At 38.7% G+C, this 16,307-nt stretch overlaps 1 protein-coding gene across 1 annotated transcript in view; it reads left to right on the forward strand.

The window, feature by feature from the left end:
- The window catches only part of Sult2a2 (sulfotransferase family 2A, dehydroepiandrosterone (DHEA)-preferring, member 2), a 46,132-nt gene extending 30,400 nt beyond the window's left edge, over positions 1–15,732 (forward strand). Inside the window, exon 4 of the mRNA NM_009286.2 lies at positions 15,517–15,732. Within this exon, the coding sequence (NP_033312.2) occupies positions 15,517–15,629 (113 nt within the window). The 3' untranslated portion in view covers positions 15,630–15,732. The remainder of the gene's footprint in view (positions 1–15,516) is intronic.
- Positions 15,733–16,307: the final 575 nt, after the last annotated feature.

Consider the following 16,307-nt stretch of genomic DNA (forward strand, 5'->3'; position numbering starts at 1 on the left):
CCATTGGTCTACTTGTCTGTCTCTATACCAGTACCATGCAGTTTTTGTCACAATTGCTCTGTAGTAAAGCTTTAGGTCAGGCATGGTGATTCCACCAGAAGTTCTTTTATCCTTGAGAAGACTTTTTGCTATCCTAGGTTTTTTGTTATTCCAGACGAATTTGCAAATTGCTCCTTCCAATTCGTTGAAGAATTGAATTGGAATTTTGATGGGGATTGCATTGAATCTGTAAATTGCTTTTGGCAAGATAGCCATTTTTACAATGTAGATCCTGCCAATCCATGAGCATGGGAGATCTTTCCATCTTCTGAGATCTTCTTTAATTTCTTTCTTCAGAGATTTGAAGTTTTTATCATACAGATCTTTCACTTTCTTAGTTAGAGTCACGCCAAGATATTTTATATTATTTGTGACTATTGAGAAGGGTGTTGTTTCCCTAATTACTTTCTCAGCCTGTTTATTCTTTGTATAGAGAAAGGCCATTGACTTGTTTGAGTTTATTTTATATTCAGCTACTTCACCGAAGCTGTTTATCAGGTTTAGGAGTTCTCTGGTAGAATTTTTAGGGTCACTTATATATACTATCATATCATCTGCAAAAAGTGATATTTTGACTTCCTCTTTTCCAATTTGTATCCCCTTGATCTCCTTTTGTTGTCGAATTGCTCTGGCTAATACTTCAAGTACTATGTTGAAAAGGTAGGGAGAAAGTGGGCAGCCTTGTCTAGTCCCTGATTTTAGTGGGATTGCTTCCAGCTTCTCTCCATTTACTTTGATGTTGGCTACTGGTTTGCTGTAGATTGCTTTTATCATGTTTAGGTATGGGCCTTGAATTCCTGATCTTTCCAAAACTTTTATCATGAATGGGTGTTGATGTACAGTCTTACTACAAAGATCTCCAATGTCCAAAAATTGTTCTTATTGTGAGTTTGCACCTCAGTAAGAGCAAAGATTTTAAACTCTACTAAAAACAAAACATACAAAAAGACTTTATCTATTTATGTTCATTAAAAAAACCTAGTCCATATTGATGTTGTTTCTATGGGGCTTCAGACTCCTTATTAAACTCCTTGGGTACTTTCTTTAGCTCCTACATTGTGGATTTTGTGCTCTATCCAAGGGATGGCTCTGAGCATCCACTTCTGTATTTGCCAGGTTCTGGCAGAGCCTCACAGGAGACAGCTATATCAGGTTCCTGTCAGCCAGCTCTTGTTGGTATCTGCCTCGTGTCTGGTTTGGTGGTTGTTTATGGGATGGATCCCCAAGTTGGGCAGTCTCTGGATGGTCATTTCTTCAGGTTCGACTCTGAACTTTGTCTCTGTAACTCCTTCCATGGGTATTTGATTCTCCTTTCAAAAAAGTATTCTGAGACTCTGGGCTAATATCCACTCATCATAGAGTGCATATCATGTGCATTCTTTTGTGATTGGGTTACCTCAAGATGATATCCTACAGATCTATCCATTTGTCTAGGAATTTTATGAAGTCGTTTTTAATAGGTGCATAGTACTCCATTATGTGACTGTACCATATTTTTGTATTCATTCCTCTGTTGAGGGACATCTAGGGTTTTTTCAGCTTCTGGCTATTATAAAGAAGGCTGCTATGAACATAGTGGAGCATGTGTCCTTATTACATGTTGGAGCATCTTCTTGATATATGCTCAGGGGTGGTAATGCAGGATCTTCAGGTAGCACTAAGTCTAATTTTCTGAGAAACCACCAACCTGATTTCCAGAGCGGTCATACCAGCTTGTAATCCCACCAGCAATGGAGGAGTGTTCCTCTTTCTGAACATCCTCTCCAGCATCTGCTATCACCTGAGTTTTTGATCATAGCCATTCTGACTAGTGTAGGTGGAATCTTAAAGTTGTTTTGACTTGAATTTCCCTGATTATTAAAGATGCTGAATATTTTTCAAGTGTTTCTCAACCATTTGGTATTCCTCAGTTGAGAATTCTTTGTTTAGCTCTGTACCCCAATTTTTATAGGGTTGCTTAATTTTCTGGAATCCAACTTCTTGTATTCTTTATATTTATTGGATATTAGCCCCCTTTCCACTTTAGGATTGGTAAAGATCTTTTCCTGCTCTGTTGGTTGCTTTTGGTCTTATTTCAGTTTCCTTTGCATTTTATGATGTCACATTTCTCTATTCTTGTAAAGCCACTGGTATTCTCTTCAGGAATATTTCCCCTGTGCCCATATTTTAGAGGCTCTTCATCACTTCCTCCTCTGTAAGTTTCAGTGTCTCTGGGTTTATGTGGAGTTGTTTGATCCACTTAGACTTGAGCCTGATATATCCGTCTCCTGAAAGGCTCTGCCAATGTCTGACAAATACAGAGGCAGATGCTTGCAACCAACCATTGGAAGGAACACTGGGTTCCCAATGGAGGAGTTAGATCAAAGACTGAAGAAGCTAAAGGGGTTTAAAATTCCACAGGAAGAACCACAATATCTACCAACCAGATCCCTAGTCTCCCAGGGCCTAAACCATTAAAGTATACACATGGAGGAACTCAAAGCTCGAGCCACATATGTAGCAGAGGATGTCCTTGTTGGGCATTAATGGGGGGAGAGGCACTTTGTCCTGTGAAGGCTCAATGCCACTGTGGTGAGGCAGGGTGAGTGTGTGGGAGAACACCTTTATAGAAGCAGGGTGAGAGTGGATGGTATAAGGGCATTTCCGGGGAGGGGGAGGCTATCAGGAAAGGGGATGACTTTTGAAATGTAAGTAAAGAAAATATCTAATAAAAAGGAAGACAAAAGAAAATATCTCAGAATAAATATATCACCGTTTGCTTGTTTGAAAGAGATGTCCCCTCTATATTTCAAGCATTTGACTATGTAATGCCAAAGTGGTGGATATTTTGTGAGGATTATGAGCTGTAAACTTGCTTGAGGGATTATGTTACTGGAGGTGAGATTTAAAGTTTCAAAACTGGCACCGTTTTGAGTGATCTCACTCCCTCCTGCTTATGTATTCACTTGTGAGATAAAAATTGCTGCTCCCATACTCTGTCTACTTGGATGGTGTCATACTTCCAGCCATAGTAATGATGATATACCCTTGTCTTTCTAGATCCATAAGCCCCAAACAAAGAATTCCTTCTATTGGTTGCTCTGTTCATTGTGTTTTGTAACAGCAGTAGAAAAGAAATTAATACAAGGAAGAGGTGATATATCCTCTACAGTGTAAGTTTTAACAGGGTGAGGCAGACACTAAGAGGTGGAAAATAGTCTCCTGCTCTAAGACTAGGAAAGTTAATGTTACAAAAAATTGTCATCCCTTAATAAACAATATACAGATTCAACACAATCCCAATCAAAATATCAATGTCATTCTCCACAGAATTAAACAAACAAACAAACAAACAAACAAACTTGAATTCATACAGAATGGTAAGATTCTCATTCCTACATGGTACATTAAAAAACCACCTCTCATGCTCAGAGATTATTCCAGAAGAGATGGTGGAATAAAGGTAGGAGCTGAAGGTAAAGAGAGAAGTGCTATAAAATACTGGCTTGTGACCATGGCAGAGTCAATGCAGCAAGTAAAATCATCTGAAGCTGCTTGCAATGGGTCTGCACAAGACTGGCATTTATCAATAGTTAATCATAGGTTGGGGGGGAAACTCAAGTAGCATCACTAATCCCTGCTAAATTGCTAGACACTGAAGGACTCTGGGTCATAGGAAGCCACTGTCTTCAGTTATTCACCAATTCAGGTCCCTACTAGGTTTCAAGGGTAGTTCAACTCCACAGTTTCACAGATAATCCTATTCATGGTTATACTAATGGGTCATGAATAAAGAGATTTGAGTGTTGTAAAAGAGAAATATAGGGAATGGAGGTTAATAAAAACAGAGGGAGATTAGAGGGGTGAATGCTATCGATAATTGGAATGTAATTTATACATGCATGAAATTTCCAAAAAACATATTCAGTAATGTTTTCATATGAAAGCAAATAAAAACAATCACTCAGATAATCAAACTGATTTTGGGAAAAACAGTACCTTATTTCAAGTTATACTACAGAGATATTAATTAAAGACAGCATTGGACTGTTACAAAAACAGACATAGAAAATAATGGAGTAGAAAAACAAGACAATATGTTAACACAACTGATGGCTCTTTATGTTTGGCAAAATGAAAAAAATATATATATATACATTCAAGAAAGACAATTTCTCCAGTAAATGGTGCTTTGTTAACTGGGTTGCTATATGTAGAAGATTGACTTTATTTCTTCCTTTTCATTTTATTTTTTATTAGATATTTTCTTCATTTACATTTCAAATGCTATCCCATTTTCTACTTTTCTCTGAAAATACGTTATACACTACGCCTTCCTGCTCCCCAACCCACCCACTCCTGCTTCCTGGCCCTGGCATCCCCCTGTACTGGGGCATATAATCCCTCATCCCTCAAACATATAAACAGTGACACACATAGACATAACAACAGACACAGACCGACAGACACAGCCTGACAGACAAACACCAATATCAAGTGGTTCAAGAACCTCAACAGAAGACTCAAAACTATGAAACTGCTAAAGGAAAAGTAGTATATAGGTACAGGTAAGGACTTGCTAAATAGGACTCATACCACTCAGACAACAAGGCAAATAATGGACAAGTAGGACCTTGCTCAATGAAAAAGCTTCTATAAACCAATGTAACTCATTTGTCATGTGAAGATTCAGGCTACAGAATGGGTGAAAACCTTTGCAATCTACATGTTCCCAGTCTGTGTTTGTCTAAAGTCTACAAAGATTTTTAAAAATTCAAAATCAAGAAAAAAAATACTGGAGCAAAACCTGTATCATCAAACCTAATAGTGCAACCAAAACAAGAAAAACAAATTCCTCATCTCCAATTTTTAAACCATTCAACATAATTAGCCATTGTGGAAATGCAAATAAAAACTACTTTGTGAGCTTATCTTAATCCAGTCAGAATGGACATTTTCAAAAGACAGAATATTTATGAAGCCTTGGGAAAATAAAAGAAAGCATAAATATAAAGTGATGAGAAAGGATTTGTTACAGGTAATTTGCAAAAGTGTTGAAAGAGAATGCATGGCTAATTATTGTTTTATTTCTAAGTCTGTTAACACAGTTTTGTTTTGGGTGGTGGATAGTGAATTGAGGTGATGTTGAAATTGTAATATTTAATCTGAAGGTTTAAATATTCGTGTATGCCAATTCTTTTTTTAATTAGATATTTTCTTTATTTACATTTAACATATTATTCCCTTTCATAGTTTCCCCTCTGAAACTCCCCTATTCCCTTCCACCTCCCATACTCCCCAACCCACCCACTACTATTCCAGATCCAGGCATTCCCCTACACTGGGGCATAGGTTCTTCACAGGACCAAGAGCCTGCCCCTCCTCTCATGGATAATTGACTAGGCTATCCTCTGCAACATATACATCTAGAGCCACAAGTTCTACCAGGTGTTTTCTTTGATTGGGGGTTTAGTTCCAAGGAACTCTGGGGGTACTGGTTAGTTGATGTTGATGTGGCTTCTATTGGGCTTCAGACTCATACTACGTAGATGTATACTACTATATATCTAGGTGAATATTGCCATGTATTTAGGTGTATAATACTGCACACATAGATGCACACTTAATTGCACACTACTATTTACTTAGATGTATAATACTACATACCTAGGTATATGCTACTGTGTAGTTAGGTATATATTTCTACATAAGTAGATATATACTACTAATAGGTAGTTGAACATCTGTGCTCATTTCAACTCTACCCAAAATAGCCAGGAAACAGGTTCAGCCTATATGTACATCAACTGAAAAATAGATAATGAAATTATGATGTGTGTACACTACAAAATGAAATTTCATTCAGGTATAAAAATAAAATTTGAGTTTCTTTCGGAAAGTATATGCAATTGGAAAATATACTTAATGAGGTAACATAGGCACAGATAGACAAAGAGTATTTGTTGTTAGTCATAAGAGTATCCCACATAATTTTTTATTGTGCTTAAATCGAAGTGCATATAAAGGACAGAAATTCAGCAAGGGGATATTAGAAGGAGAACAAGAAAGAGATATTCCAAAATACTTATAATATGAGAATTGAGGAATGAATATGAGAGTGGGGTGGTATATGAAAAGATAGGGTTGTAAGATGAAAGATATAATTAATCAAAACAAGAATATATGAAAATGCCTTACCAAATCTCACTTGTTTGGAAGCTCATTAATATATTAGTCAAGATACCTTATAGAAGTAGAAAATACTGCTTGTAGAAGAAGATTTAAAAACTCTTTCTTGGAATAAATATGTCTTAGAAATTGGAAATTGGACTCGAGCCCCGGGCTACCTTGCCAGCAGAGTCTTGCCCAACACCTGCAAGGGCCCCCACGGGACCCCCCACGGGATCCTGAGACCTCTGGTGAGTGGAACACAGCGCCTGCCCCAATCCAATCGCGCGGAACCTGAGACTGCGGTACATAGGGAAGCAGGCTACCCGGGCCTGATCTGGGGCACAAGTCCCTTCCTCTCCACTCGAGCCTCGGGCTACCTTGCCAGCAGAGTCTTGCCCAACACCCGCAAGGGCCCACACGGGACTCCCCACGGGATCCTAAGACCTCTGGTGAGTGGAACATAGTGCCTGCCCCAATCCAATCGCGTGGAACCCGAGACTGCTGTACATAGGGAAGCAGGCTACCCGGGCTTGATCTGGGGCACAAACCCCTTCCGCTCCACTCGAGCCCCAGGCTACCTTGCCAGCGGAGTCGCCTGACACCCGCAAGGGCCCACACAGGATTCCACAGGAGATCCTAAGACCTCTAGTGAGCTGAACACAACTTCTGCCAGGAGTCTGGTTCGAACACCAGATATCTGGGTACCTGCCCTGCAAGAAGAGAGCTTGCCTGCAGAGAATACTCTGCCCAGTGAAACTAAGGAGAGTGCTACCCTCCAGGTCTGCTTATAGAGGCTAACAGAGTCACCTGAAGAACAAGCTCTTAACAGTGACAACTAAAACAGCTAGCTTCAGAGATTACCAGATGGTGAAAGGCAAATGTAAGAATCCTACTAACAGAAATCAAGACCACTCACCATCATCAGAACGCAGCACTCCCACCCCACCTAGTCCTGGGCACCCCAACACAACCGAAAATCTAGACCCAGATTTAAAAACATTTCTCATGATGATGATAGAGGACATCAAGAAGGACTTTCATAAGTCACTTAAAGAATTACAGGAGAGCACTGCTAAAGAGTTACAGGCCCTTAAAGAAAAGCAGGAAAACACAGCCAAACAGGTAGAAATCATTAAAGAAAAACAGGAAAACACATCCAAACAGGTGATGGAAATGAACAAAACCATACTAGAACTAAAAGGGGAAGTAGACACAATAAAGAAAACCCAAAGCGAGGCAACGCTGGAGATAGAAACCCTAGGAAAGAGATCTGGAACCATAGATGCGAGCATCAGCAACAGAATACAAGAAATGGAAGAGAGAATCTCAGGTGCAGAAGATTCCATAGAGAACATCGACACAACAGTCAAAGAAAATACAAAATGCAAAAGGATCCTAACTCAAAACATCCAGGTAATCCAGGACACAATGAGAAGACCAAACCTACGGATAATAGGAATTGATGAGAATGAAGATTTTCAACTTAAAGGGCCAGCTAATATCTTCAACAAAATAATAGAAGAAAACTTCCCAAACATAAAGAAAGAGATGCCCATGATCATACAAGAAGCCTACAGAACTCCAAATAGACTGGACCAGAAAAGAAATTCCTTCCGACAAATAATAATCAGAACAACAAATGCACTAAATAAAGATAGAATATTAAAAGCAGTAAGGGAGAAAGGTCAAGTAACATATAAAGGAAGGCCTATCAGAATTACACCAGACTTTTCACCAGAGACTATGAAAGCCAGGAGAGCCTGGACAGATGTTATACAGACACTAAGAGAACACAAATGCCAGCCCAGGCTACTATACCCGGCCAAACTCTCAATTACCATAGATGGAGAAACCAAAGTATTCCACGACAAAACCAAGTTCACAAATTATCTTTCCACGAATCCAGCCCTTCAAAGGATAATAACAGAAAAGAAGCAATACAAGGACGGAAATCACGCCCTAGAACAACCACGAAAGTAATCATTCAACAAACCGAAAAGAAGACAGCCACAAGAACAGAATGCCAACTCTAACAACAAAAATAAAAGGAAGCAACAATTACTTTTCCTTAATATCTCTTAATATCAATGGACTCAATTCCCCAATAAAAAGACATAGACTAACAGACTGGCTACACAAACAGGACCCAACATTCTGCTGCTTACAGGAAACCCATCTCAGGGAAAAAGACAGACACTACCTCAGAGTGAATGGCTGGAAAACAATTTTCCAAGCAAATGGACTGAAGAAACAAGCTGGAGTAGCCATTTTAATATCGGATAAAATCGACTTCCAACCCAAAGTTATCAAAAAAGACAAGGAGGGACACTTCATACTCATCAAAGGTAAAATCCTCCAAGAGGAACTCTCAATTATGAATATCTACGCACCAAATGCAAGGGCAGCCACATTCATTAGAGACACTTTAGTAAAGCTCAAAGCATACATTGCACCTCACACAATAATAGTGGGAGACTTCAACACACCACTTTCTTCAAAGGACAGATCGTGGAAACAGAAACTAAACAGGGACACAGTGAAACTAACAGAAGTTATGAAACAAATGGACCTGACAGATATCTACAGAACATTTTATCCTAAAACAAAAGGATATACCTTCTTCTCAGCACCTCACGGGACCTTCTCCAAAATTGACCATATAATTGGTCACAAAACAGGCCTCAATAGATATAAAAATATTGAAATTGTCCCATGTATCCTATCAGACCACCATGGCCTAAGACTGATCTTCAATAACAACATAAATAATGGAAAGCCAACATTCACGAGGAAACTGAATAACACTCTTCTCAATGATACCTTGGTCAAGGAAGGAATAAAGAAAGAAATTAAAGACATTTTAGAGTTTAATGAAAATGAAGCCACAACGTACCCAAACCTATGGGACACAATGAAAGCATTTCTAAGAGGGAAATTCATAGCTCTGAGTGCCTCCAAGAAGAAACGGGAGACAGCACAAACTAGCAGCTTGACAACACATCTAAAAGATCTAGAAAAAAAGGAAGCAAATTCACCCAAGAGGAGTAGACGGCAGGAAATAATCAAACTCAGGGGTGAAATCAACCAAGTGGAAACAAGAAGAACTATTCAAAGAATTAACCAAACGAGGAGTTGGTTCTTTGAGAAAATCAACAAGATAGATAAACCCTTAGCTAGACTCACTAAAGGGCACAGGGACAAAATCCTAATTAACAAAATCAGAAATGAAAAGGGAGACATAACAACAGATCCTGAAGAAATCCAAAACACCATCAGATCCTTCTACAAAAGGCTATACTCAACAAAACTGGAAAACCTGGACGAAATGGACAAATTTCTGGACAGATACCAGGTACCAAAGTTGAATCAGGATCAAGTTGACCTTCTAAACAGTCCCATATCCCCTAAAGAAATAGAAGCAGTTATTAATAGTCTCCCAGCCAAAAAAAGCCCAGGACCAGACGGGTTTAGTGCAGAGTTCTATCAGACCTTCAAAGAAGATCTAACTCCAGTTCTGCACAAACTTTTTCACAAGATAGAAGTAGAAGGTATTCTACCCAACTCATTTTATGAAGCCACTATTACTCTGATACCTAAACCACAGAAAGATCCAACAAAGATAGAGAACTTCAGACCAATTTCTCTTATGAATATCGATGCAAAAATCCTTAATAAAATTCTCGCTAACCGAATCCAAGAACACATTAAAGCAATCATCCATCCTGACCAAGTAGGTTTTATTCCAGGGATGCAGGGATGGTTTAATATACGAAAATCCATCAATGTAATCCATTATATAAACAAACTCAAAGACAAAAACCACATGATCATCTCGTTAGATGCAGAAAAAGCATTTGACAAGATCCAACACCCATTCATGATAAAAGTTCTGGAAAGATCAGGAATTCAAGGCCAATACCTAAACATGATAAAAGCAATCTACAGCAAACCAGTAGCCAACATCAAAGTAAATGGAGAGAAGCTGGAAGCAATCCCACTAAAATCAGGGACTAGACAAGGCTGCCCACTTTCTCCCTACCTTTTCAACATAGTACTTGAAGTATTAGCCAGAGCAATTCGACAACAAAAGGAGATCAAGGGGATACAAATTGGAAAAGAGGAAGTCAAAATATCACTTTTTGCAGATGATATGATAGTATATATAAGTGACCCTAAAAATTCCACCAGAGAACTCCTAAACCTGATAAACAGCTTCGGTGAAGTAGCTGGATATAAAATTAACTCAAACAAGTCAATGGCCTTTCTCTACACAAAGAATAAACAGGCTGAGAAAGAAATTAGGGAAACAACACCCTTCTCAATAGCCACAAATAATATAAAATATCTCGGCGTGACTCTAACGAAGGAAGTGAAAGATCTGTATGATAAAAACTTCAAGTCCCTGAAGAAAGAAATTAAAGAAGATCTCAGAAGATGGAAAGATCTCCCATGCTCATGGATTGGCAGGACCAACATTGTAAAAATGGCTATCTTGCCAAAAGCAATCTACAGATTCAATGCAATCCCCATTAAAATTCCAACTCAATTCTTCAACGAATTAGAAGGAGCAATTTGCAAATTCATCTGGAATAACAAAAAACCGAGGATAGCAAAAACTCTTCTCAAGGATAAAAGAACCTCTGGTGGAATCACCATGCCTGACCTAAAGCTTTACTACAGAGCAATTGTGATAAAAACTGCATGGTACTGGTATAGAGACAGACAAGTGGACCAATGGAATAGAATTGAAGACCCAGAAATGAACCCACACACCTATGGTCACTTGATCTTCGACAAGGGAGCCAAAACCATCCAGTGGAAGAAAGACAGCATTTTCAACAATTGGTGCTGGCACAACTGGTTGTTATCATGTAGAAGAATGCGAATCGATCCATACTTATCTCCTTGTACTAAGGTCAAATCTAAGTGGATCAAGGAACTTCACATAAAACCAGAGACACTGAAACTTATAGAGGAGAAAGTGGGGAAAAGCCTTGAAGATATGGGCACAGGGGAAAAATTCCTGAACAGAACAGCAATGGCTTGTGCTGTAAGATCGAGAATTGACAAATGGGACCTAATGAAACTCCAAAGTTTCTGCAAGGCAAAAGACACTGTCTATAAGACAAAAAGACCACCAACAGACTGGGAAAGGATCTTTACCTATCCTAAATCAGATAGGGGACTAATATCCAACATATATAAAGAACTCAAGAAGGTGGACCTCAGAAAATCAAATAACCCCCTTAAAAAATGGGGCTCAGAACTGAACAAAGAATTCTCACCTGAGGAATACCGAATGGCAGAGAAGCACCTGAAAAAATGTTCAACATCCTTAATCATCAGGGAAATGCAAATCAAAACAACCCTGAGATTCCACCTCACACCAGTGAGAATAGCTAAGATCAAAAATTCAGGTGACAGCAGATGCTGGCGAGGATGTGGAGAAAGAGGAACACTCCTCCATTGTTGGTGGAATTGCAGGCTTGTACAGCCACTCTGGAAATCAGTCTGGCGGTTCCTCAGAAAATTGGACATAGTACTACCGGAGGATCCAGCAATACCTCTCCTGGGCATATATCCAGAAGAAGCCCCAACTGGTAAGAAGGACACATGCTCCACTATGTTCATAGCAGCCTTATTTATAATAGCCAGAAACTGGAAAGAACCCAGATGCCCCTCAACAGAGGAATGGATACAGAAAATGTGGTACATCTACACAATGGAGTACTACTCAGCTATTAAAAAGAATGAATTTATGAAATTCCTAGCCAAATGGATGGACCTGGAGAGCATCATCCTGAGTGAGGTAACACAATCCCAAAGGAACTCACACAATATGTACTCACTGATAAGTGGATACTAGCCCAAAACCTAGGATACCCACGATATAAGATACAATTTCCTAAACACATGAAACTCAAGAAAAATGAAGACTGAAGTGTGGACACTATGCCCCTCCTTAGAAGTGGGAACAAAACACCCATGGAAGGAGTTACAGAAACAAAGTTTGGAGCTGAGATGAAAGGATGGACCATGTAGAGACTGCCATATCCAGGGATCCACCCCATAATCAGCATCCAAACGCTGACACCATTGCATATACTAGCAAGATTTTATCGAAAGGACCCAGATGTAGCTGTCTCTTGTGAGACTATGCCGGGGCCTAGCAAACACAGAAGTGGATGCTCACAGTCAGCTAATGGATGGATCACAGGGCTCCCAATGGAGGAGCTAGAGAAAGTACCCAAGGAGCTAAAGGGATCTTCAACCCTATAGGTGGAACAACATTATGAACTAACCAGTACCCCTGAGCTCTTGACTCTAGCTGCATATGTATCAAAAGATGGCCTAGTCGGCCATCACTGGAAAGAGAGGCCCATTGGACACGCAGACTTTGTGTGCCCCGGTACAGGGGAACGCCAGGGCCAAAGGGGGGGAGTGGGTGGGTAGGGGAGTGGGGGTGGGTGGGTAAGGGGGACTTTTGGTATAGCATTGGAAATGTAAATGAGCTAAATACCTAATAAAAATGGAAAAAAAAAAAAAAAAAAAAAAAAAAGAGCGCAGCCCTAAGTTACCATGGTTTCCTGCAGAAAGTCACAAACCCTCAAAATCATCAGAGTGAGTGGTCATCACAAAAAATTGCTTGCATTTCCTATGTAATTTTATAATAGCATTTTATACTATGATACATATATTTCACTTATGATTGTACCAGCTTTCAGTAAATGATTGCATATATCATATTTCAAATCATATTTGTATTGTCATTATGTATTTTCTTTTCTTCCCAGTTGTTCAATGTATTTTCTTCCTATTTTTAAAAAGAGCAAAGCAGAAATCTGGTGAATAATGTAATGACCCACTGTAAAGTGCATTGTTACTATGGCAATAAGAAGAGCAAATGTCCAAATTCCTTTGGATAAAATTCCTTTCTTTCTGTGAATATTTAGCTCAATGTAGGCAAACGTTAATGTGAATACTTCAATGAAATAAAACACTTTGTTTTAACTTAAAAAAAAAAAAAAAAAAAAAAAAAAAAAAAAAAAAAAAAATTAACTTATGTGATGATACAGAAAGAAAGTAATGTGATAGAGAAAAGAATGGCTTCTATTGTCTTTCCTGTTGGATTCAAATACACATCCATCACTGTCATACTGATAACATCTCAAAGACTAATTTTTCCTCATCAGCAAAATAGGAGCATTGCCTATACCTTTCTCAGGTATTCACGAATTTATTTAACAATCCCACACTGAGTATGTCCTCTAAGTGTGGAACTCTTTGTAAAATGAACCATTTAGTAATTTCAATAACACTTTCTTTTCAAATATATTAGATGCATATTCTGTGTGTATATTCAAAGAATAAATGCATGGTACACATAACAGTGTCACAGCTAGGAAATAAAGCAGGGATGGGGCCTGCTGGTTTGTAAATGGTGGAAAGATGGGAAGAGACGTTTACAGTGTCATTAATAAAGAGACAAAGAGAAAGATGTAATTATATGAAAAATATTAGCTCTCTATTGTAAAGGAATATACAGTTTGGGCAGTTTGTTAATCTTTAAGGTTTAAAACATTATTTAAATTTAAAAAATTATTTAAAATATTTAAAAAATTATTTAAATTTAAAGACATTCTGGAATAGATATATGGTCAGAAGACACAGTGCTACATAGGACCGGTGCTGAAATTACACAGATCTTCATGCATTACCAAACACCATGGATGAATGAAACAGAGTCCTGCAATTCCCTCAGCTGGGAAGGGCTGGGTCTACTGTATTTGGTGAGAAAATCAAGATAGTTGAAATGCCGCAGATAACTGTGTGTATCTGCATCACTGATGAACCCACACACACATAAGTAGAAACTACTTTAAAATATTAGTTAAAAGTTGATTTAAAATCATTTACTTCTATAAGTAAATATTAAGATGTAGACAGAACAGTTGAAGTCTGCTTGAATCATTGAGATGATAAAAACTGGTGAGTTGGATAACATGATAGGAACAGGTTTAATGGGAAGCAGGAATAATCTGAGTATATATAAAAAGATCAAGCCAGTGTTGCTGCTGTTAGATTGTCTAGCATATAGGTTGGGAGAGGAAATGGTAGGACATAATTTAGACAGAGGGAGAAGTTTGTATATATGATTTCAGGACTTAAGAAATTTTCAGTAGGGTGTGGTGGCTCACGCCTTTAATCCCAGCACTGGGGAGACAGAGGCAGGAAGATTACTGAGTTCAAGGCCAGCTTGGGCTACAAAGTGAGTTACAGGACAGCCAGGGCTATACGGAGAAACCCTGTTTCAGGGAGAGAGAGAGACAGAGAGAGAGAGAGAGAGAGAGAGAGAGAGAGAGAGAGAGAGAGAGAGAGAGAGAGAGAGAGAGATTTTCCACAGAAAATGGTAGTTTGATTTATTAATGCCATGGACCAGGCTCAGTTGGCTCCTCTCAATCTGTGGAAATCAAGGTTCCAACAGGTGAGCTGGAGTCTGTGAGGATTCACTGACAGATACAGACAGGAGAGTGTGTGCTGAATCTGAATGTATTGTCACAAATCCAACACCAATCTTATATAATGCAGAAAAGAAAGGAGTAGGGTGTCACAGCATGCAAAGTACAATGAAGTATATGGCACAAAACAGAGAAATGACTTGAAAAGACTTACAGGTAACAGGTAATATTTACAATAAAGACAAAACAGCCCTGCCTATGGTTAGCTAATGATAGGTAAGGATTTCACAACCTAGTCACATTTGTCCTTCTCCTTTGAGCCTTGTGAAAGCTAGCACCAGGGGGTTCTGCTCTAGCAGACCTTCTCATGAATAATGCAATACCACAACCCTACTATTTCCTAGGCATTGGTACATTCTTGCATATGAGTGTAACTTGGCTGTTTATTAAAGTATCTGTAGGGAATCTCCATTTATCAGAAGAATTCACCAACTTGCTTCTAATATGCAATGTAGTCTGCTGTACCTGGCTGTAATGAAGAGTCTAAGTATACTTTGCTAAGCTTGCTCTGAGACTTCTAAATCTTATCCAGTAAAATACCTTAAGAAAGCATGCAAGACCCTCCACAATATTGCAGACACAAATCTGGGGCATTCTAGCTATGGGAATGCCAAGGTTCCAGGAGGCTCTTTCCTGTTTTCCGGCTTCCAGATTTCTAAACCTGTAATGTGAGTCACTGCTGGAGTGGATGTAGCATATTAACTGGGTGATCATTATCAAACAGAAGGTAAAAGCTTATGAAGGGATGAGCTAGTGCAGTGTTACATCCATTATTAATCCACCTATGTATCTTCTTCACATTTTACAGGTACAACTGGGGACTGGAAGAATCACTTCACAGTAGCCCAAGCTGAAGCCTTCGATAAAGTTTTCCAGGAGAAAATGGCCGGATTCCCCCCAGGGATGTTCCCATGGGAATAAATTTTCAAAACTTTTGAATATTATATGAACACTGATGTTTATGTTCCTGTTGTTCTATATCTTGAATACCTGAATATGGTCATAGAATAAAACCTGTTGTGGAATTGTGAGGGTGATTTTTTTAAAGCTAGTGTTACTAATACTAGTAGTAGTAGCAACAGCAGTGATGGTAGTGCTGCTGCTGCTGCTGCTGCTGGTGGTGATGTGTATACCTTTCTGTTTGTAGTACCTTCAGAGGCCAGAAGTGTGCATTGGTTCCGAGGGACCTGCAGTTGCATGTAACTGTAACTTACTTCTTTGGGTCCTAGGAACTGATCTCAGGTCCTCTACCTAAGCAATACAATACTCCTAAAATCTCTCCATCTTTGAGAGTCATCTCTTCAGCCGAGAATCCTTGAATCTTGAGTCATCAAATATTTGCAACTTTTATTATTGTCTTGTTTATTATCAGCAAATTCCAATTCACTTTATAGAATTGCAGCTTTAAAACATTTTATTTTTATTTAAGTAAATCATTTTTTTGTAGTTTTATTGACTGAGATTGGACACGAAAAATTTTCTAAGAGTGTCGCTATGGAAATTACACAAGTACTCAGTATTTGTGTATTTATCATACTTTGCATGAATACTAGCTTAATTATTTGCAAAGAAACATATATATATATATACACTAATATA

Source organism: Mus musculus, chromosome 7 (assembly GCF_000001635.26).
Source record: "Mus musculus strain C57BL/6J chromosome 7, GRCm38.p6 C57BL/6J".
NCBI lineage: Eukaryota > Metazoa > Chordata > Mammalia > Rodentia > Muridae > Mus > Mus musculus.